Here is a 15,492-nt window from a genome sequence, read left to right on the forward strand (position 1 = left end):
TATTTGTAGCTGTAAATGGACACTGGGGAGGGAGAGAGGGATAAGGGAGAGAGAGAGATTCCACCAGCAAGCATGAACAAATGGGAGATACTGCGGATCCAGAATTAATGGGTTTTAAAAAATACAGGGCAAACCATGATTTCGATTGATTTGGGCTGAGTGTGCTTTGACTATCCCTTTTCTTTCTACTGCTGATGGTGGTCGTGGGAAGAAAAAGCCTTTGGTTTCAAGGTCCAGAGTAAAATAAACACAATTTAGGATTGGGGAGCTTGAAGAAGTCACCCAAAACTATACCTACAGAAAAGGACTGAGATAATTATGTGCTGTTGATTTTTAAAGGCAGCTTATTAAATTAAATCTCCCTGCAACAGGCATTGGTGACTGTTGGCATAGAGTCCTATTACAGACACTGTTCTGGAGCTATTTGCGCCCCTGCCCTAGTATCTGACTTTATATACTTCAAAATGTCATTAGTGCTGTCGAGTGACTTTAGTTCTACTGACAACATTAATCCTCTGCCTGTACAAACCAAAGGCTACTTGGGATAAGCTGATTTTTGTTTATTATCTCACAAGACTCAAGATTACACTAAACTGATCTTGGTATTTCTCCCGTCAACCTAATCGTATTGGACTTCTCTTGACCAAACCATTAGAGTTGAATGCCTCCTTGTATTATATTTACACCCAAAAGAAAAGTTGTGCACCATTTAAAATTAGCTACAGCAATGCACAAGTGGGTGTATGTAATTGTGCAGGCTTAAACTATTAGTAAATTGAAAGGCTAGTGTGAGTGATCATACATGTCCTTTAGCTGAATCTATTTCCGTGTGCAAGTCGAAAGATCTATTTCTCTTCGAGCTCATGATTAATTTGTTCATGCCGGGGTTACTGATGGCTTGTGGCCAGCACCATGTCAGGCAGACCTCAGCAGGTCTGAATCAATAGGGTCTTATGTTGTCACTGTATCATAATTTGGATTGTCCCCTTTATATTAGACTTAACAATCAAATATCAGGCAAGGCTGAAATAACAAGAATAAATTCTAAACAGAGAAAAGACACTATTTTACAAAATTATATGGAAGAGAAGTGGAACCAATTAGAACTTCAATCTATATTTATGTGTGTGTGTGGATACTGTCAGACATATATATATGTGTGTGTGTGTGTGTGTGTGTTTGAGAGTACTAGAACATAGCTACTTGTGAAAACTCTGGGGCCCATACTATCTGAGCATCTTTTAAGATAGCTGGTACTTTTATTTAGGATCAGGCAAAGTACAAACAGAATCAGAATGATCCCAAAATGATGCACACCAATTCTAACCTACCATATTGCATGGCTCATTCCTGCCAAAAATAGACAGAATAGTCTTGTGATGCGTCCTTCCTGGTCACTCCTTGTCTAACTTTTCTGACATTGCTTGTTAGGTCTTTTGTAAAGAACTCCTCCTCCTCTGAAAATCTTTTTGTCAGCACAGTGTTCACAGACATCTCACAAGTTCAACAGAAGGAGACATCTGTGAGAAAAGCGTGTGACTTAACAACACAGGGAATGTGTAGGGGGCCACGCCTCCAAGGAGAGGTGCGCGGAGCAGGCAGGCCCTGCTGTTAGGAGGCAGATTTCTAAAACTGTGTGAACACTTTTAATATATCACTGCTCCTCTGGGAGCTGGCTACTTCTTTTCCCACTTCAGAAAACACATAATGGGACTTTGCATTTCAATTTAATGTCCCTTGAAAACAGAAATACTTCCCCTTATAAGGAAAAAAAAAAAAAGTAAAGAGGTAGAGGAAAGGCAAAAGAGAGTGAATCAGCGAGTCTCCAAAATACACTGGCTCAGCTAGGAAACCACGACCAAAGCAAGCTCCATAATAGTATAATGACCTTTAATGACTGTCTTGGGAAACAATACAGCCCCGGCATAAAAGACAAAGGGCAAAACCCATCATGGTTCTGCTGACACTAATTCAAGATGATTTTCAGAACAACTAAAGAATGTAAGAGAAGTAATCTGATCCGCCCATCTGACCTTACTTTGATGCAAGGGCCCTTCTGCTGCCATTTCTAATTGTCAAACCCTCTACGTCTCACATCTGTTCATATTTAATGAAAAGCCCACTCTCACCACTGCTTTTTGAGGCAACCAGCCCTGTCCAATGGGCACCACCCAACCCCACCACTAGCTAGGGGAGGCCGGGGATTGCTATTGGAGCTCTGCCAGCGGAATTCTGCATAGACATAGACATCCTTTAATTGGAGAAGAAGGGCTTACGTGGGCCCACAGAGGGGCTCAAATTGGAATGGATTTTTCTAACTTATTATTAATGGTCAAAGGTGAGTGGACTCACACAGGGATGGATGAAATCTGCTTTTGTATGATGGAGTGACGACGGCGGGGAGGCTGATGAAAGAGAGGAGGCAAACCTCCCCCCTGAGCTGTCAGTACCAGTTACGCCTTCGACATACAGCCCAGAGCTCCACATTCGCAATAGTGGGGCTGATGCTGGATGCATAGAAAGACAACAATCTCATGCGCAGGATGCTTCTGAGTAGATGGGACAATCCCACCCTTAATTCTTCTCCTGGTCTCCATCAACACTTGGATTAAATTGCAGAGCTGAGAAATCCCTCCAATTATGGTTTTGCCTGCATAAGATGGAAATTGCACATACTAGGCATCATGGGCCTCAAGCAGGGGACGTAGATTTGCTGTGATTGGTAGAGGCGGCCAGTGCCAAGACATGACCACAGGCCTGAGTTTAGAGCCTGAGTGGCTCCTTCCTTTTCTCCACTAGATCTCTGGCCAAGGTTTTAGAGCCTGGTGGTTACTTCAAAATAGAAGTCATGCCTTAGGTGGGTCACCGAGGGGGCTGGTGCTTACATTTGCTGCCATCAATCAAAGAGATGTGGTCAAACTGGAGCTCACTAGAGCTCACCCCTCTACCACCCCTCCTCCCCAGCTCCTGTCTTTGAACCTGGTGTCTTGCCACATATCACAGACAAACAGGTTCTTAGCATGGTTGTGACTCAGCTCACCGTGGTGGTGTCATATGAACTGGAGAGATCTGTGATGAGAAGAATGGAGTAAGGGCACATACTGTGGCATCTGAAAATTTTCAAAGGAAATTTCCTTTTGAGGATGTTAGGCCACTGTGATTGGGACAGTCCAAAATCTCTCTCACACTACATCTACTCAGTATCACTGTAAAAACAATTAATCCTGTCCCTTGGCACTGTTGTGAAGGAGCAGTGAATCACAAACCAGAGACAATGATGATTCTCTGGTCCTAGATCAGACTTTTCCAAAGGCCCCTAAGACTGCTCCCAGCACAAATAACGTCTCAGACCTCAACTGTGAGTTCAAATATCAGCACCGGGCTTGCCACACTCCAATGCATACAGTGAAATGAGGGCTCCCTCGGCCCAGGACACCCCATGGGTCACAGCCATACAAGCACATCATGCTGGGCTCACCTTCAACACTAGCATGTAAGCCAGCTAACGTCTCATGGGGATAAATTCTCAAGAGCGAACTGCTCTTCCCTCCCCGCCCCCTGGTGCCAGTATGAAGTAACTGCTGCTGGTGAAAATTTAGTTGAACCAGCTCTGGGCACTTAGAAGAAAAGATAATGGATAATATGGTTACCAACAAATATGGTGGGTGCTTCCAAGAGGAAGTGATGAACACAGACGGAAGGATCGGCTTCTACTGTTCACGCTACCGAATGAGGTGACAGCCACCCTTGAAGGCATCCAAGTCCTCATGCAAACCACAACCTTGTCTGCCCTTAGAAGAGGACCCTCAGTGAATAAGCTGGAACTTTCAGTAATATCACCTACGACTGTTTCAGTAAAACACTAGCAAAGTCCATGCTGAAGGTGAGGAACGGGGGTGTGGTGAGGCTCAGACATGCCAGCTGCCACTACAAGACCACGAGAGACTCTGTAACCCCTCTGAGCTTGCGGGGGGCAAAGACTGACCCCAAGGACTGTACAATGGACACAAGGAAACCGGGGAGATTCTTGGCTTATGATTTTTGCTGTTATTCAGAATCACCATTGTGACAAGACAGCTTAGTTAAACAGGGGGAAAAGGAAGTTTGTAATGGACTGATCCTTTGAATGAATCATCATTGGGAGGAAAAACTCTAGAATCCACCAGCCTGTAAGGGTTGGCAGATTCAGGATATTCTTTTTCAGAGCATTAGGAGGCAATCCGGTACTAGAGGAACGAGATACAAGTTAGGGAGACACTGAAAGAAAAGAAAAAAAAACCCATCTGCATGGAAACCCTGCTGTATTTTGGAAAGTATCTAAGCTCACTAAAAGCAGTTTTATGCCAGAGTTGGCTTGTTCTCTCTACATCGTTTTCCTACCTCCTTTCAACCCAATCCAATGTCTGACGCCTTTCCCCAAAGAGGAAGGTATACATTTCCATGCATCTCTGTATCAATTCAGCATTTGATGTGCTGTCAGATTAATTTCTTTAAAGGAGAGAGGAATAATGTCACTGGATTATAATGTCACAGCCTGCACGCTCTTACAAGAAACGTTAAGTTCACAGAACAGGGAGGGAAGCCTCCCCAGCACACACACAGTGACACAGGCAGCAAGGGCGACACGTCACCACATGCGGTGGGAGGCAAGCACAGCACACGGGGCACGACACGAGACGGGGATGACGCCACAGACAGCACAGACATGGAACTCTGTGCGTAGGGGTTGAACTTACAGGCACGGAAAGTGGTGGAGCAATCACTAACAGAGACAGAAGAAAGTGGGAAGGCTCTCTCAAGGGTGTCCACGTTACCACGCACACGGCCTGACATGCACGAGCAGTCACGCCCAGAACGTCCGCAATCAAAACAACATGCCCGTCTCATTCTCTTGTAGATGGACATCTTGGCTATAACCACAGGGGTTGGATGGGAGGAGAGGAAGAGCGGTAGTTAATGGCAAAGTCACACACAGTGAGGCAGCTGGAAGGGAGCTGAAGGGATTGAACACAGGTCTTAGTTCACATTAACAGTCTTGACCCAGAAAAAATAAAATGCAGAGAGACTCTTGGTAACAGTTTGGTTGTACATCGAAAAGAGCAGAGAAAGTATCAGTGGCCTGTAGAGTCCTCCAAGGCGGCTGCGTATTATTTTTCTCCCCTATGTAAAGCAAGTGACCACAGGAAAGGCATGGCGGATGAGAACAGTGTTGTTGGATAGGAAGCAACACACGTTAGAGACAGCACAAACGCAACAACATTTTTTTCCCCCGGCACGATGAATACAGGAGGACAGAATATACACACAGCCAATCAATTAATTCCTTATTGGGTACAATAAATGTTGTGGGGTTTTTTTTTGCAAGATGCAAGAATATCTAATATGTAGGCTTTCTAATTTCCATCCATTTCTGGGCATTAGGCAGAGGCTGGGATAAGCTTTCATCAAATTAGATGTGAAACGATTACATGTTAATATCGAATCTGAGGATGCCTCTGTTGAACTTCCCCAGAGTGAGTTTACATGATGCCTACAGGAATTTAAATTTACTCTTGACAGAACAAATATCCAAATCTGTCCATGTAAGAAATGCAGCTACTCAAGGCGAACGCTGCATATTTGACATTAAAAGCATTTCACAAATAAGAAATCACCAGAAGCATATGAGATGTTGGTCTGTTGGAATGCACTAAGCTCCTCATGGGTGTATTTTCTGCTCACAGCTCAGAGAATGAAAATCGCATCTGCTTTTCTCTCCCCACCCACCAAAAATTCAGAAAGTTATAGGGTTATTAGTTAACAATAATTTTTTCCTATACAGAAAATACTGGCCAGCATAGAGGAGAAATTACAAAACATGAGATGAGAGAATAGATCCCATGTAAAATATCTTACTGAGATCTGCATGAGGCCTTGAGAGCTTGTCTTAAGCCACTATCATAGGTTCTGCACTGCCTGGGAATCCAACTTGAGTGCTAACCTACAAAACTTGTTGGACCCCACTGTTACAGTTCTCAAGGCCCTTCACCTCCACCCTTCAAGCCAATTTAGATTTCAGCACAACGAGAACCTTTTGTACCTCATTTTGAGGCTACAGCAGGCAAACATCATGACTTATCCTTAGCGCATGCCTGCCTGCTCCTCTCACAAGATGGGAGAAGAATTCATGTTTATTCCAAGCATCACAGCCAAATAGTCAGCTAGACTGCAGAGGTGTTATTCCCTGTGCCCATACCTTTCATTTTGAAAGTCATTTTTCCCCCATTTTTTTTCCTTAGTGGAGAAATGGTTACACTCTTACTTTAAAATATGGCCAGTGGTTTTGCCCTCTTGGAATGTTACCGTCACCAGGAAGAGAGGTTTAAATCTCTCCAATGGGTCAAGTCCTGTTCTAAGACCTTTATGACTTGCCATCCAGTCTATTTGTCAAGCAGGGGGAACGTTATGATTGTGAGGAACAGGCACTGGGGGAGATGGATGAGAGATCTCTTCAGCAGCAACTCCATTCCCGTGATCTTGGCTCACACTTCTAGCGACAGGTTCTGTTAGCATCCTAGCTAGTCAGCTGTTCAGGTCATCACCATGCAGCCCCAGCCCTGTTCGATGCGTCATTCCTGAGCTTAGCTTTTACAAAGAAAAAAAGAAAAGAAAAAAAAGAAAAAAACTCCACTATAGCATTTGAATCAGAAGAATTTAGAAGGCACGGTATGATTGCCCAGACACCCCAAACAGCAGTTGTTGAAGTCAAGAAAGGGAAAACAGTCTTCGGTGGAAGACATGAAAATCAAGTTATTTTAAATGCATCCAGATCTGGTGCCCAACTCACAGACCACTTGCTTGTTTTTGCCTTCTCAGTTCTTTTACTGGAAATATTGACTTGTTATTTACACAGAGGAGGGAAACGAAGATGATTTTTTGTTTCGCTGTAGATAAATTGTTTTGAAAAAAAATTTTAATCAAATGCTGTAGCAGAAGAGAAGCCCATCAAACTCTGAAATGCTATGCTTCTCATTAGCAACAGTGCCTGGTTTTCGTTTTCATACTGCCATTTTGGGTTCATACACAGTAATAGACTCTGACACATTTATAGGGAAAAAAAGTTCTTATATGTATACTGTCTTTAAGGACAAGGGGAGGGAGGAAGGGATGGAATAACTTTTGAAACGGTTTTGTCAGGGGTAAACCCATCATAATGGGTGATTGAAACCTCCTACTTGATAAGGGTTCAGGAGGAAACACAAACTTCAAATCAGTGCCTCTCGGGGACTGTTTGCAATTGTTACTGTTGGCTCTTCTGGAGACCATGCATTGTTCTAAAATTTCATAGTGTTAGCATGCAGGAACAGGCTGAAACTGGTAATCAAAGCAGCAAAAAGGAAAAAAAAAAACAAAAACTTTTGCTATAAGAAGATTAAATGTTAATTGTCAGCACTCACGTTCCAAAGCAGCATATGCATAAGAAAGAAAGCATGCTATTTCTTGTCATTCCTTCCCAGTCATCAGTTTCACAGTCACACCAAATCCAAAATAGAAATCTCAGGAGACAAACAAGCACCACCGCACACACACAACATCAGCAAGAATGATCAATGAGAGGCTGAAAGACAAGACAGAAACAGTTAAAAATGACTGAGCCCCACACGCTGATAAACCTTTGTGAATTACAGCATCTAGACCAAGGTGCCACCAGGTAGGAGGCTGGCACTTCTGCTTTCCTTCTGAAACAGTCCATTTTCACTGATCCCCCATCAGGTGTCTTCACCTATATACTTCTGGGTCCACTCTCTTAAAAGGTAAGGCCCATTCTGACCTCCTCCTGGTGATTGTGATCCATCGGGCTTGAAGGATGTTATGTCCCAGCCAGGAAGAACCTTCCACTGGGCCATGTTATGAGTCACAAACAGGCTCTTTAATTAAAAATGGATGAGGATGTGTCCCTCTGGTAGTAGCCGTTCCAGGAAAAGTAGATACTCTGTGTGTAAAATTACACTTTCAAGTCGTAAAATAAAATTATATCAAAATTAAGTCATGGATCTCCAACTTTAGAAAACACCGTCCTCATCCGCCTCGACTCTCTCTCTCTGCTTCCTAATCCTTCGTTTTTGTTTTAGTGAACTGAGGCTGTTCAGAATTAACTGATGTTTTTTATTTCCATGTCTCCATGATTGTTTCCTCTTTTAGAGCTGATGTAGGTTTGAAGGTTAATTTCAGATATCAGAGTGCCACTTAAAACTCCCAAGGTTAGGTTTCAAAGGGCAATTGTGAAAGTTTCAGTATTTATTTAAAACAGAAGTTAAGGTTACTATCTACTCCCTGGCCACATAGAGTGCCCTCTCTCCTCTGGTGTTTGCTGCTTTTCTTTTTTTATCTAGTCACCTAATGCTCTCTTCCCCAATCTCCATCCTCAGAAAAGGGAGTTTTCCACAGGATCTCAATGGTAATGCTAAGTAGACCTGTGAGGACATCTAGTGGATCCGTGTGGAAGAGCAGCTAGTTAACAGACCGTCCGACCAAGCTGGGTGAAGATGCTGCGTGCCTCTAAGAATTGAACCCTGCAGTGTCATTTCAACTCAGTGGCTTCTCCCAATCCACAGAAGATTTTTAAGGGATAGCCAGGATGAAAGCGAGAGAGATTCCAGGACATGGTCCTAGAGTGGTCAAAAGTGGCAGCTTGCATGGGCTGTGCAGTCATGGACCATAGAGCAGGACCGCTTCGGCACCAGCTGGCTGGGTCTCCTTCAGTCAGGTCAGTTCAGTCGCTCAGTCGTGTCTGACTCTTTGTGACCCCATGAATCGCAGCACGCCAGGCCTCCCTGTCCATCACCAACTCCCGGAGTTTACTCAGACTCACATCCATCGAGTCAGTGATGCCATCCAGCCATCTCATCCTCTGTCGTCCCCTTCTCCTCCTGCCCCCAATCCCTCCCAGCATCAGAGTCTTTTCCAATGAGTCAACTCTTCGCACGAGGTGGCCAAAGTACTAGAGTTTCAGCTACAGCATCAGTCCTTCCAGTGAACACCCAGGACTGATCTCCTTCAGAATGGACTGGTTGGATCTCCTTGCAGTCCAAGGGAGACTTACAGTCTCCTTAGAGCCCTGTTATAGCTTCCTGAGACAGGGAACAGACAAGAGTGTGTTGCGGAGAGGTGTCCATGATGCAGCTACATGTCATTCCATTTCAGCGTTCTTGGAACTTTATGCTCAATTAATTGTCCCCATCGGCTGGCTTAACTCTGGGAAAGTAGAGAAATATAAGCCCCTGGAGACTCCGTTTGCTTTTGGCCCACGTCGTAAGGTTCTTGTTCTTGGACTAGTGCCACAGATGCAAAGAGGTTATGTGGTTGCCAAGAATTAGACCCTAGGTCTAAAGGTGTTTCTCCTCTAAGAACTTTGTCCTAGCAGTTTTACAATTTGAGAAAAAGCTTTTATGTCCTTTCCTTCACCACGATGAAGTGGATATTCATCCAATACTTCCATTATGACTTCCTAGTGCTATTTTTAGAGACAAAAGTATTTTCCTCATGGACATCATCAAAGCTGTTTACTCAAGTGTTGAAAACTGGAAGATTTCTCAGACACACTCTTGGACAACTGTTCCTATACATGCAAAGGTCTTGATCATGAGAAAGGAAACCTGTAGAGAAGGGGCTGCTGTAGACTAGCTTGGTTACGGCTCTTTCCTTGTATCAAGCTGACAGTCAGTTGTCAAGTTCAGGTTCTCTGCTGGTTAGCCCTTCAGAGCCAAGCTTGGAATGGAAGAGGGAGTTGGACTCCATCCCGTTCTCACACCATCTGCCTCTTGAATCAGCAACCAAATTGTCAGCCAATTTCCAATTGTAGAATCTTAATTTCCAGGGTGGGCTGGAAGGGGCAGGAAAAGCAGTGCTGGACTGAAAGGCTCAGGTGGAGTTTTCCAACTGCTGGGAAAAAAAACTGTAGGTTTCAAACGGAGCAATTCGAGTCAAGACTGGAGTGGAAGAAAAAACAAAACAACAAAAACCTGCTCTTCAATTCAGATTGCAACTTCATGTTTAAAATCAGTCCAATGAAGGGTGGATTATTTGCTGAAGGGGGAACTCTAGAGCTGCTCTTTGTATGCTCGGCAGCAACTAAAATTTTAAGTCAAAATATCCATGGAAGAAAAAGTCCACTGAGGTGTAAGACGGAGGCATTTGTTTGATACAACGATGGGAATCCGAGAGCATTCTTTCAAGTCCTATAAATGGGGAGTGATGTCTTCACTTGGTGAAATTCTCCAACTAGCTTCTGGAGGGATGAGAAAGACCTTCCCAGGTAGTTTTCCAGCAATGGAAAGAAGGGAACAAAAAAGCTGGTTAATGACAGCAGAAGAGAGCACAGAGCTAGTAGGGTGATCCTGCCCTGAACGCTGTACTGTGGCTGGAGAAGACAGAAGAATTTGGCACTGGAGTTGTTTGCGGACTGACACCATGGTTTCCCTCCACTAGATACAGTAGGCAGCTTGGCAGGAAGGAAAGCCGTCCATGTCCTCAAGCCATTTTTCAAGATGTTCTGCAGATAAAGGGAGCCACGGAGCCAGTTCTGGCAGAATTTTGCCCCAAATTGAAGGTCACTTTGGTTTTGTTGGTACACAGAGTGTTCCATACCCTCCAACGACTAGCCCAAACCAGATGACCAACTTTCTTCTTCTTCTGCAAAGGAGTAAGAGAGAACCAGGTGCAGAAACATCTCCACATTCCAGGGCTGCTGTACCGAACTGGTCTATAGGTTGGGTCTCTTGTACACGAGTAAAGATGGATGCTTGTTGCTGGTGCCGTGGAAAGCAGCACTGTTCTAAGGCACACACGGAAACACTGGCCCAAAGGTCATCATCAATTGCCACATCTTGCTGGGAGAGACGGTCTAATTCTTTGAGTAACTTAGGGCTCAAAGACTTACATTTACTCATCCAGGCTTCTACACAGCTCATTAATAAAATGGAACATAGTCTTTGAGCCATCCCTTTCTGCCTTAAACAAGTAAGCAGATCTTGCATAGATGTCTAGGTATACAGGAACTAGGTATGTCCTAGTGGGTATTGCTGAGGGAGAAATTTTATTTTAAAGCAAAGGTACTTCACGGACTATAGAAAATAATTACCACTGTGGAAATACTTGTCTCCAGTAAGGCAATTTAGGTACTTACAGTCCCAAAGTTGGGTGTCCAATTAATTCTCTCTCAAGCACTTACTTCGTGTAGAGAGGCACATATGGTGTAATAAATGTATCACTCTCTATATATCTCTATGCTTATATATAAAAATGTACATTTTTACATATAAAGTACTGGTACATATCATATATATATCACAACATGGGAATATATATGTAGCATATGTGTTTCCTTCAGGATAGGAATTCAAGCTTAATAGCAGAGGAGACCAAGTATAATTTATCAAAGGCAAGCATGACAATGATCCCCAATTGATGAGGCTTCTAGAGCTGGTGGTAATTACCTCAGCCGACTCAGTGTCCCCTCAAGGTCCCTGAGACAAGGCCTTCAAGACAAACGCTGTTGTCAAGGTCTTATTTTCAAGTGGAAAAATAAGACAACGCCAGAAGCTGGCAAGAGGTTGGCAGGGGGGGAACATGGGGGGGCAATGGAGGGGGTGGGAGGTGGATGAACAGAGAGGGGTTCCCTGCTCGCAGGGTTCTCCAGCTCCAGGCTACTCTGCAGACCAAGTTGGGGCATGATGTTACTGCTACATGCAACATGAATACCAAAAGAAAAAAAGAAACTGCAACTGTACAGAAAATAAAAGAAGTATCTCTTCTAGAGAAAGACAGGGGGAACTGGACTCTGGGCTGCTGGGAACCCGTTTTACTCACAATATATCACTACCAGTGTGCAGTTAAAATAGAGTAGGGGCCGTGTTCCAAGGCAGCAATGAGAAAAAAAAATAAATCAAAAATATGTCAATGATTAGAAGTTAAAGAAAATTCCTTCAAAACACAGCAATTTAGAACATGACTTGTCCCCTAGGAGTCCACCTTTTGGCAAACTTTTAGAAGCTGGGGGAGAAAAAAGGAAATCATTAGACCGGATTTGTTACACAGAAAAAGAAAATGAGTAAATAGCAGATTCTGAGAACTTGCTCCTTGGCCAGACAGCTGAATTTGACTCTCTTCCTGGATGGAGAACTATGAAAAAAATGGGAAAAAATGCAAAAGTTAAACTATACTACCACAGAATTTCCAGAAACAGAGTGTCCACACTCAATATTTCTCCAGGTAGTATGACATAAGACATTTAAGACTGAATGAAGGTGAATGGGGATGTTGGGGATGGGGTGGGGAGATTTAGAAAGGGAAAAGTGAGGTTGGGAGGGGAGGGTTAGAAAACAATAAAATCCAGGGATGTCATCAGCTCTGCCCTCCCAGAGACATATCATTCCAGGATGAATTGTTAATACTTGGCCTACCAGGTTTGGACAATGGAGCGTGGGTCTGCTGCCCTCTCCAATTTAGGGTTACAGGCAATGTGTGTTCAAAGGCAGGAAACCACCCGACTTGCATGCATTATTAAAACTTCTAGCTCCTTCTAACAAAAGTTTCTTGGCAACCCTATCTTCCCCAATTTCCTAACCTGCCCAGCATGCCCAGGGAAGTTCAAGTTTAATCATTCATTTTATTCTAACCACCCTGCTCACATATGCATCTGCATCCCACCCTCTGTAACACAGGCTGCTATGGCCTTTTAATGAGGAAGAACGGTATGTGGACAGTTCTGACTGTTAGCAAGCATTAGCCTCACAGCTGAAGGCCTCGACGAGGCCCAGAAGGGGAGAAGGGTGCAGAGAGAGGGAGCGAGGCCCTATCTCACCGCTTGGCTCTGCGGGGACAGTCCTTTTGTAGAAGGAAACGGCAACCCACTCCAGTGTTCTTGCCTAGAGAATCCCAGGCACGGGGGAGCCTGGTGGGCTGCCGTCTATGGGGTCGCACAGAGTCGACACGACTGAAGCGACTTAGCAGCAGCAGCAGTGCTGCCCTGTAGGATGGGAGATCATTCGATTCACTAGCTGAACCAATGTTAAAGGTAATGAGAGTAGAATTATTTCAAACAATTACGTCCCTCTCTCTCCAGGAGGAAGCTAAAGTCAGTGGCCGCTTGCTTGCCTGGAATCAAGATGGAAAAATATCTTAGAGGCCAAACCCTCATTTCCAGGGACTTAAAAACCTGACTGCTGGGTTCCACGTCATTGCCCAGTGAGGAACATGGAGTCAGCATCCAAGCAGGAGCCATTCCCTGCCATTTCCATTCTCGCCTCCCTAGAGCCTGTTCTCTGTCTAGTCACCAGGGAGATTCTTTAAAACAAGAATTGATGATATCATTAACTTGCTTAAACTCTTGCAATGGCTGTATTTATTATAGGACTAAAACCCAAGTTTCTTCCCATGGCCCCTGCCTGACCTCATCTCCTACCAACCTCTCCCCAACCCCACCAGCCTCATTGGCCTTCCTGCCTTTGCTCAAACACCACCAACTTATCCCTGCCTCTGCCCTTGCTGTTTACCTGGACTGGATCTCAGCTTCAGCATCATCTCCCAAAGAATGCCTTCCAGACCTTTCTGGCTAAAGCAGCATCTCTTACAAGATCCCTCACACTCTCAGGCAGTCTCCTCTCTCTTCAGAGCACTTGTCTCTCTCTGAAGGTATTTAATTATTTCTATGCTCACTGCTTATCTCCATTCACTAGAGTGAAGAATCCAGGAGGGCAGGGACTGTCTTATTCACTGCTCCCTCCCTGCCTCCAAGAATAGTGCCTTGCACAAAGAAGGCACTCAACGCATGTGAATGACCGACCAAGTGAAGGGAGCCTTGCCATTTCACTGATACCCCATGGGGCCAGATTCTCTGGCAAGTATCTGGTCAAGGGTTATTGGCATTAGTACTCTCCTGCATTCCCCAAACCCCTCCACTACAAGGGTTTTCTGACAAGGGTTCATCCTATCATACTTGTTTCTCTCCCATGTACTTCTTCCTTGGGATGTTGTGTTCCTTCTGATGGAAGTGATCCAGGCGATGCCTGGTCAACTGAATTGTGTTTCTATGTTTCCAACCAACTGAGCTGAGCTGAGTGGGTGCATTGCCCAGTGAGAAGGGCCTTTTGAGTTATGGAGTGTGGGGGACTGGATGAGAAGTGAGTTTGTTCTGTGTCTTTACAGGATTTTAGATGCTCTTCCTGGTAGGCTTCCAGAATTAGAGCATTCTTAGGCCCCAAGAAGTTAGAGGTATGGATACTCTGCATGGAGAGGTCTCAGAAATGGGTAAAGGAGACCATGTGTTAAGTCCGTGGACCAAAGCTGCCCCAAGCATGTGAATCAGCCCTAGAATATTTCTGAAGAAACTTCTCTAGATCAAGAGTGCTTCCCATGAGCATTTGCCACAAGACTGACACAAGCCCATGTGTGTGCTTGTGAAAAAGCATTTTGTGGGGTGATCTCTTATCACTGGGTTCTTACTCTGCAGATCCAAGATCACTCACCTTGCCCTTCTCGCTTACTAAAAAGACTAAGGAACAGCATCAAGAGGAGTCTTCAGGTGAGCCTGAACCCGTCTGTCGGATCTGTGTGATCTCATCAATCTCATCCTCCCACTAAACTTGGAGCCTCACTTTCCTCTTTCTGTAAAATGAGATTAATAATACCCGCTGACAACTATGCAAGGTTATGCTGAAGATCAAAGATAATAATGATCGTAAAGAGCTCAAGAGCTCTGGAAACATGAAAAACACCACGGGAAGGAAGGAATCACTATTGCTGTTTTCTCCAGGGTTGTGAACAACTTCTACTAGACAATGCAATGTAATGACTGCAAGCTTTACTTGATGTCCTAATGCTTTAGGTCAAGAGTTCACCATCCACCATTCCTGAGTTACCATATCCTCCTCAAGAAGTCCCACTGGCTGCTTTGTAGGGAGTTTGAGACAATGGGCCAGCAGCTGTTGAGCCCAACCTTATCCATCCCGAAGAGCAGTGGTGTTTGAGGTTTGGTCACCAGGCAACGGTATATAAAGTCCATTGGTGATGATGACCAAGTTCTTCCCTTAGGCCAGTCTGAGGGTATCACAACTGAAAACTCTGACCTCTGGTAACCAATCCAGCAAGGATCCCAAGTGGAAAGACAGTCAGCTCCCAAGCCCTCAGACTCAGTTTCCCTTCGGCCCTAACACAGCCACCTTTACACTTGATAGCCCCTGCTCCACTGAAAATCACCATGCGAAAACACTCCCTCCTCCAGGGCCTCGGCTGTCCGCCGTCTCACACCTAGATCGCATCTACTGTGTTTGATGGACACAGCTACCTAGGCATCCCTTCAGAGTCAAGAAGTGGGGATTAGGCGTGAGGCTCACACCGAGGTGTTGATGGTGGCGATTTTCCATCCTCTGCTCTGATCAAGTGAGGACGAGAATGTATTTCATGTCTCTTTAAACTGTGGGGTGAAACATAAACATATTCAAGAACTCTCTTGAT

At 44.6% G+C, this 15,492-nt stretch overlaps 1 protein-coding gene across 5 annotated transcripts in view; it reads right to left on the reverse strand.

Annotated features, from left to right (window-relative positions):
• Window positions 1–15,492, reverse strand: part of KCNMA1 (potassium calcium-activated channel subfamily M alpha 1) — a 771,468-nt gene that overhangs the window by 135,417 nt on the left and 620,559 nt on the right. The window contains exon 19 of one of the 5 annotated variants that reach the window (XM_055537192.1): window positions 4,737–4,910. The exons of 1 other annotated variant lie outside the window; for it this stretch is intronic. In XM_055537192.1, coding sequence (XP_055393167.1) covers window positions 4,737–4,910 — 174 coding nt within the window. Of the gene's footprint in view, window positions 1–4,736; window positions 4,911–5,238; window positions 6,625–11,847; window positions 11,857–12,262; window positions 15,452–15,492 lie in introns of those variants that run through there. 3 more of the 5 variants (XM_055537201.1, XM_055536834.1, XM_055536851.1) reach the window with 3 other exon arrangements.

Source organism: Bubalus kerabau, chromosome 1, assembly GCF_029407905.1.
Source record: "Bubalus kerabau isolate K-KA32 ecotype Philippines breed swamp buffalo chromosome 1, PCC_UOA_SB_1v2, whole genome shotgun sequence".
In the NCBI taxonomy this organism is placed as follows: Eukaryota; Metazoa; Chordata; class Mammalia; order Artiodactyla; family Bovidae; genus Bubalus; species Bubalus kerabau.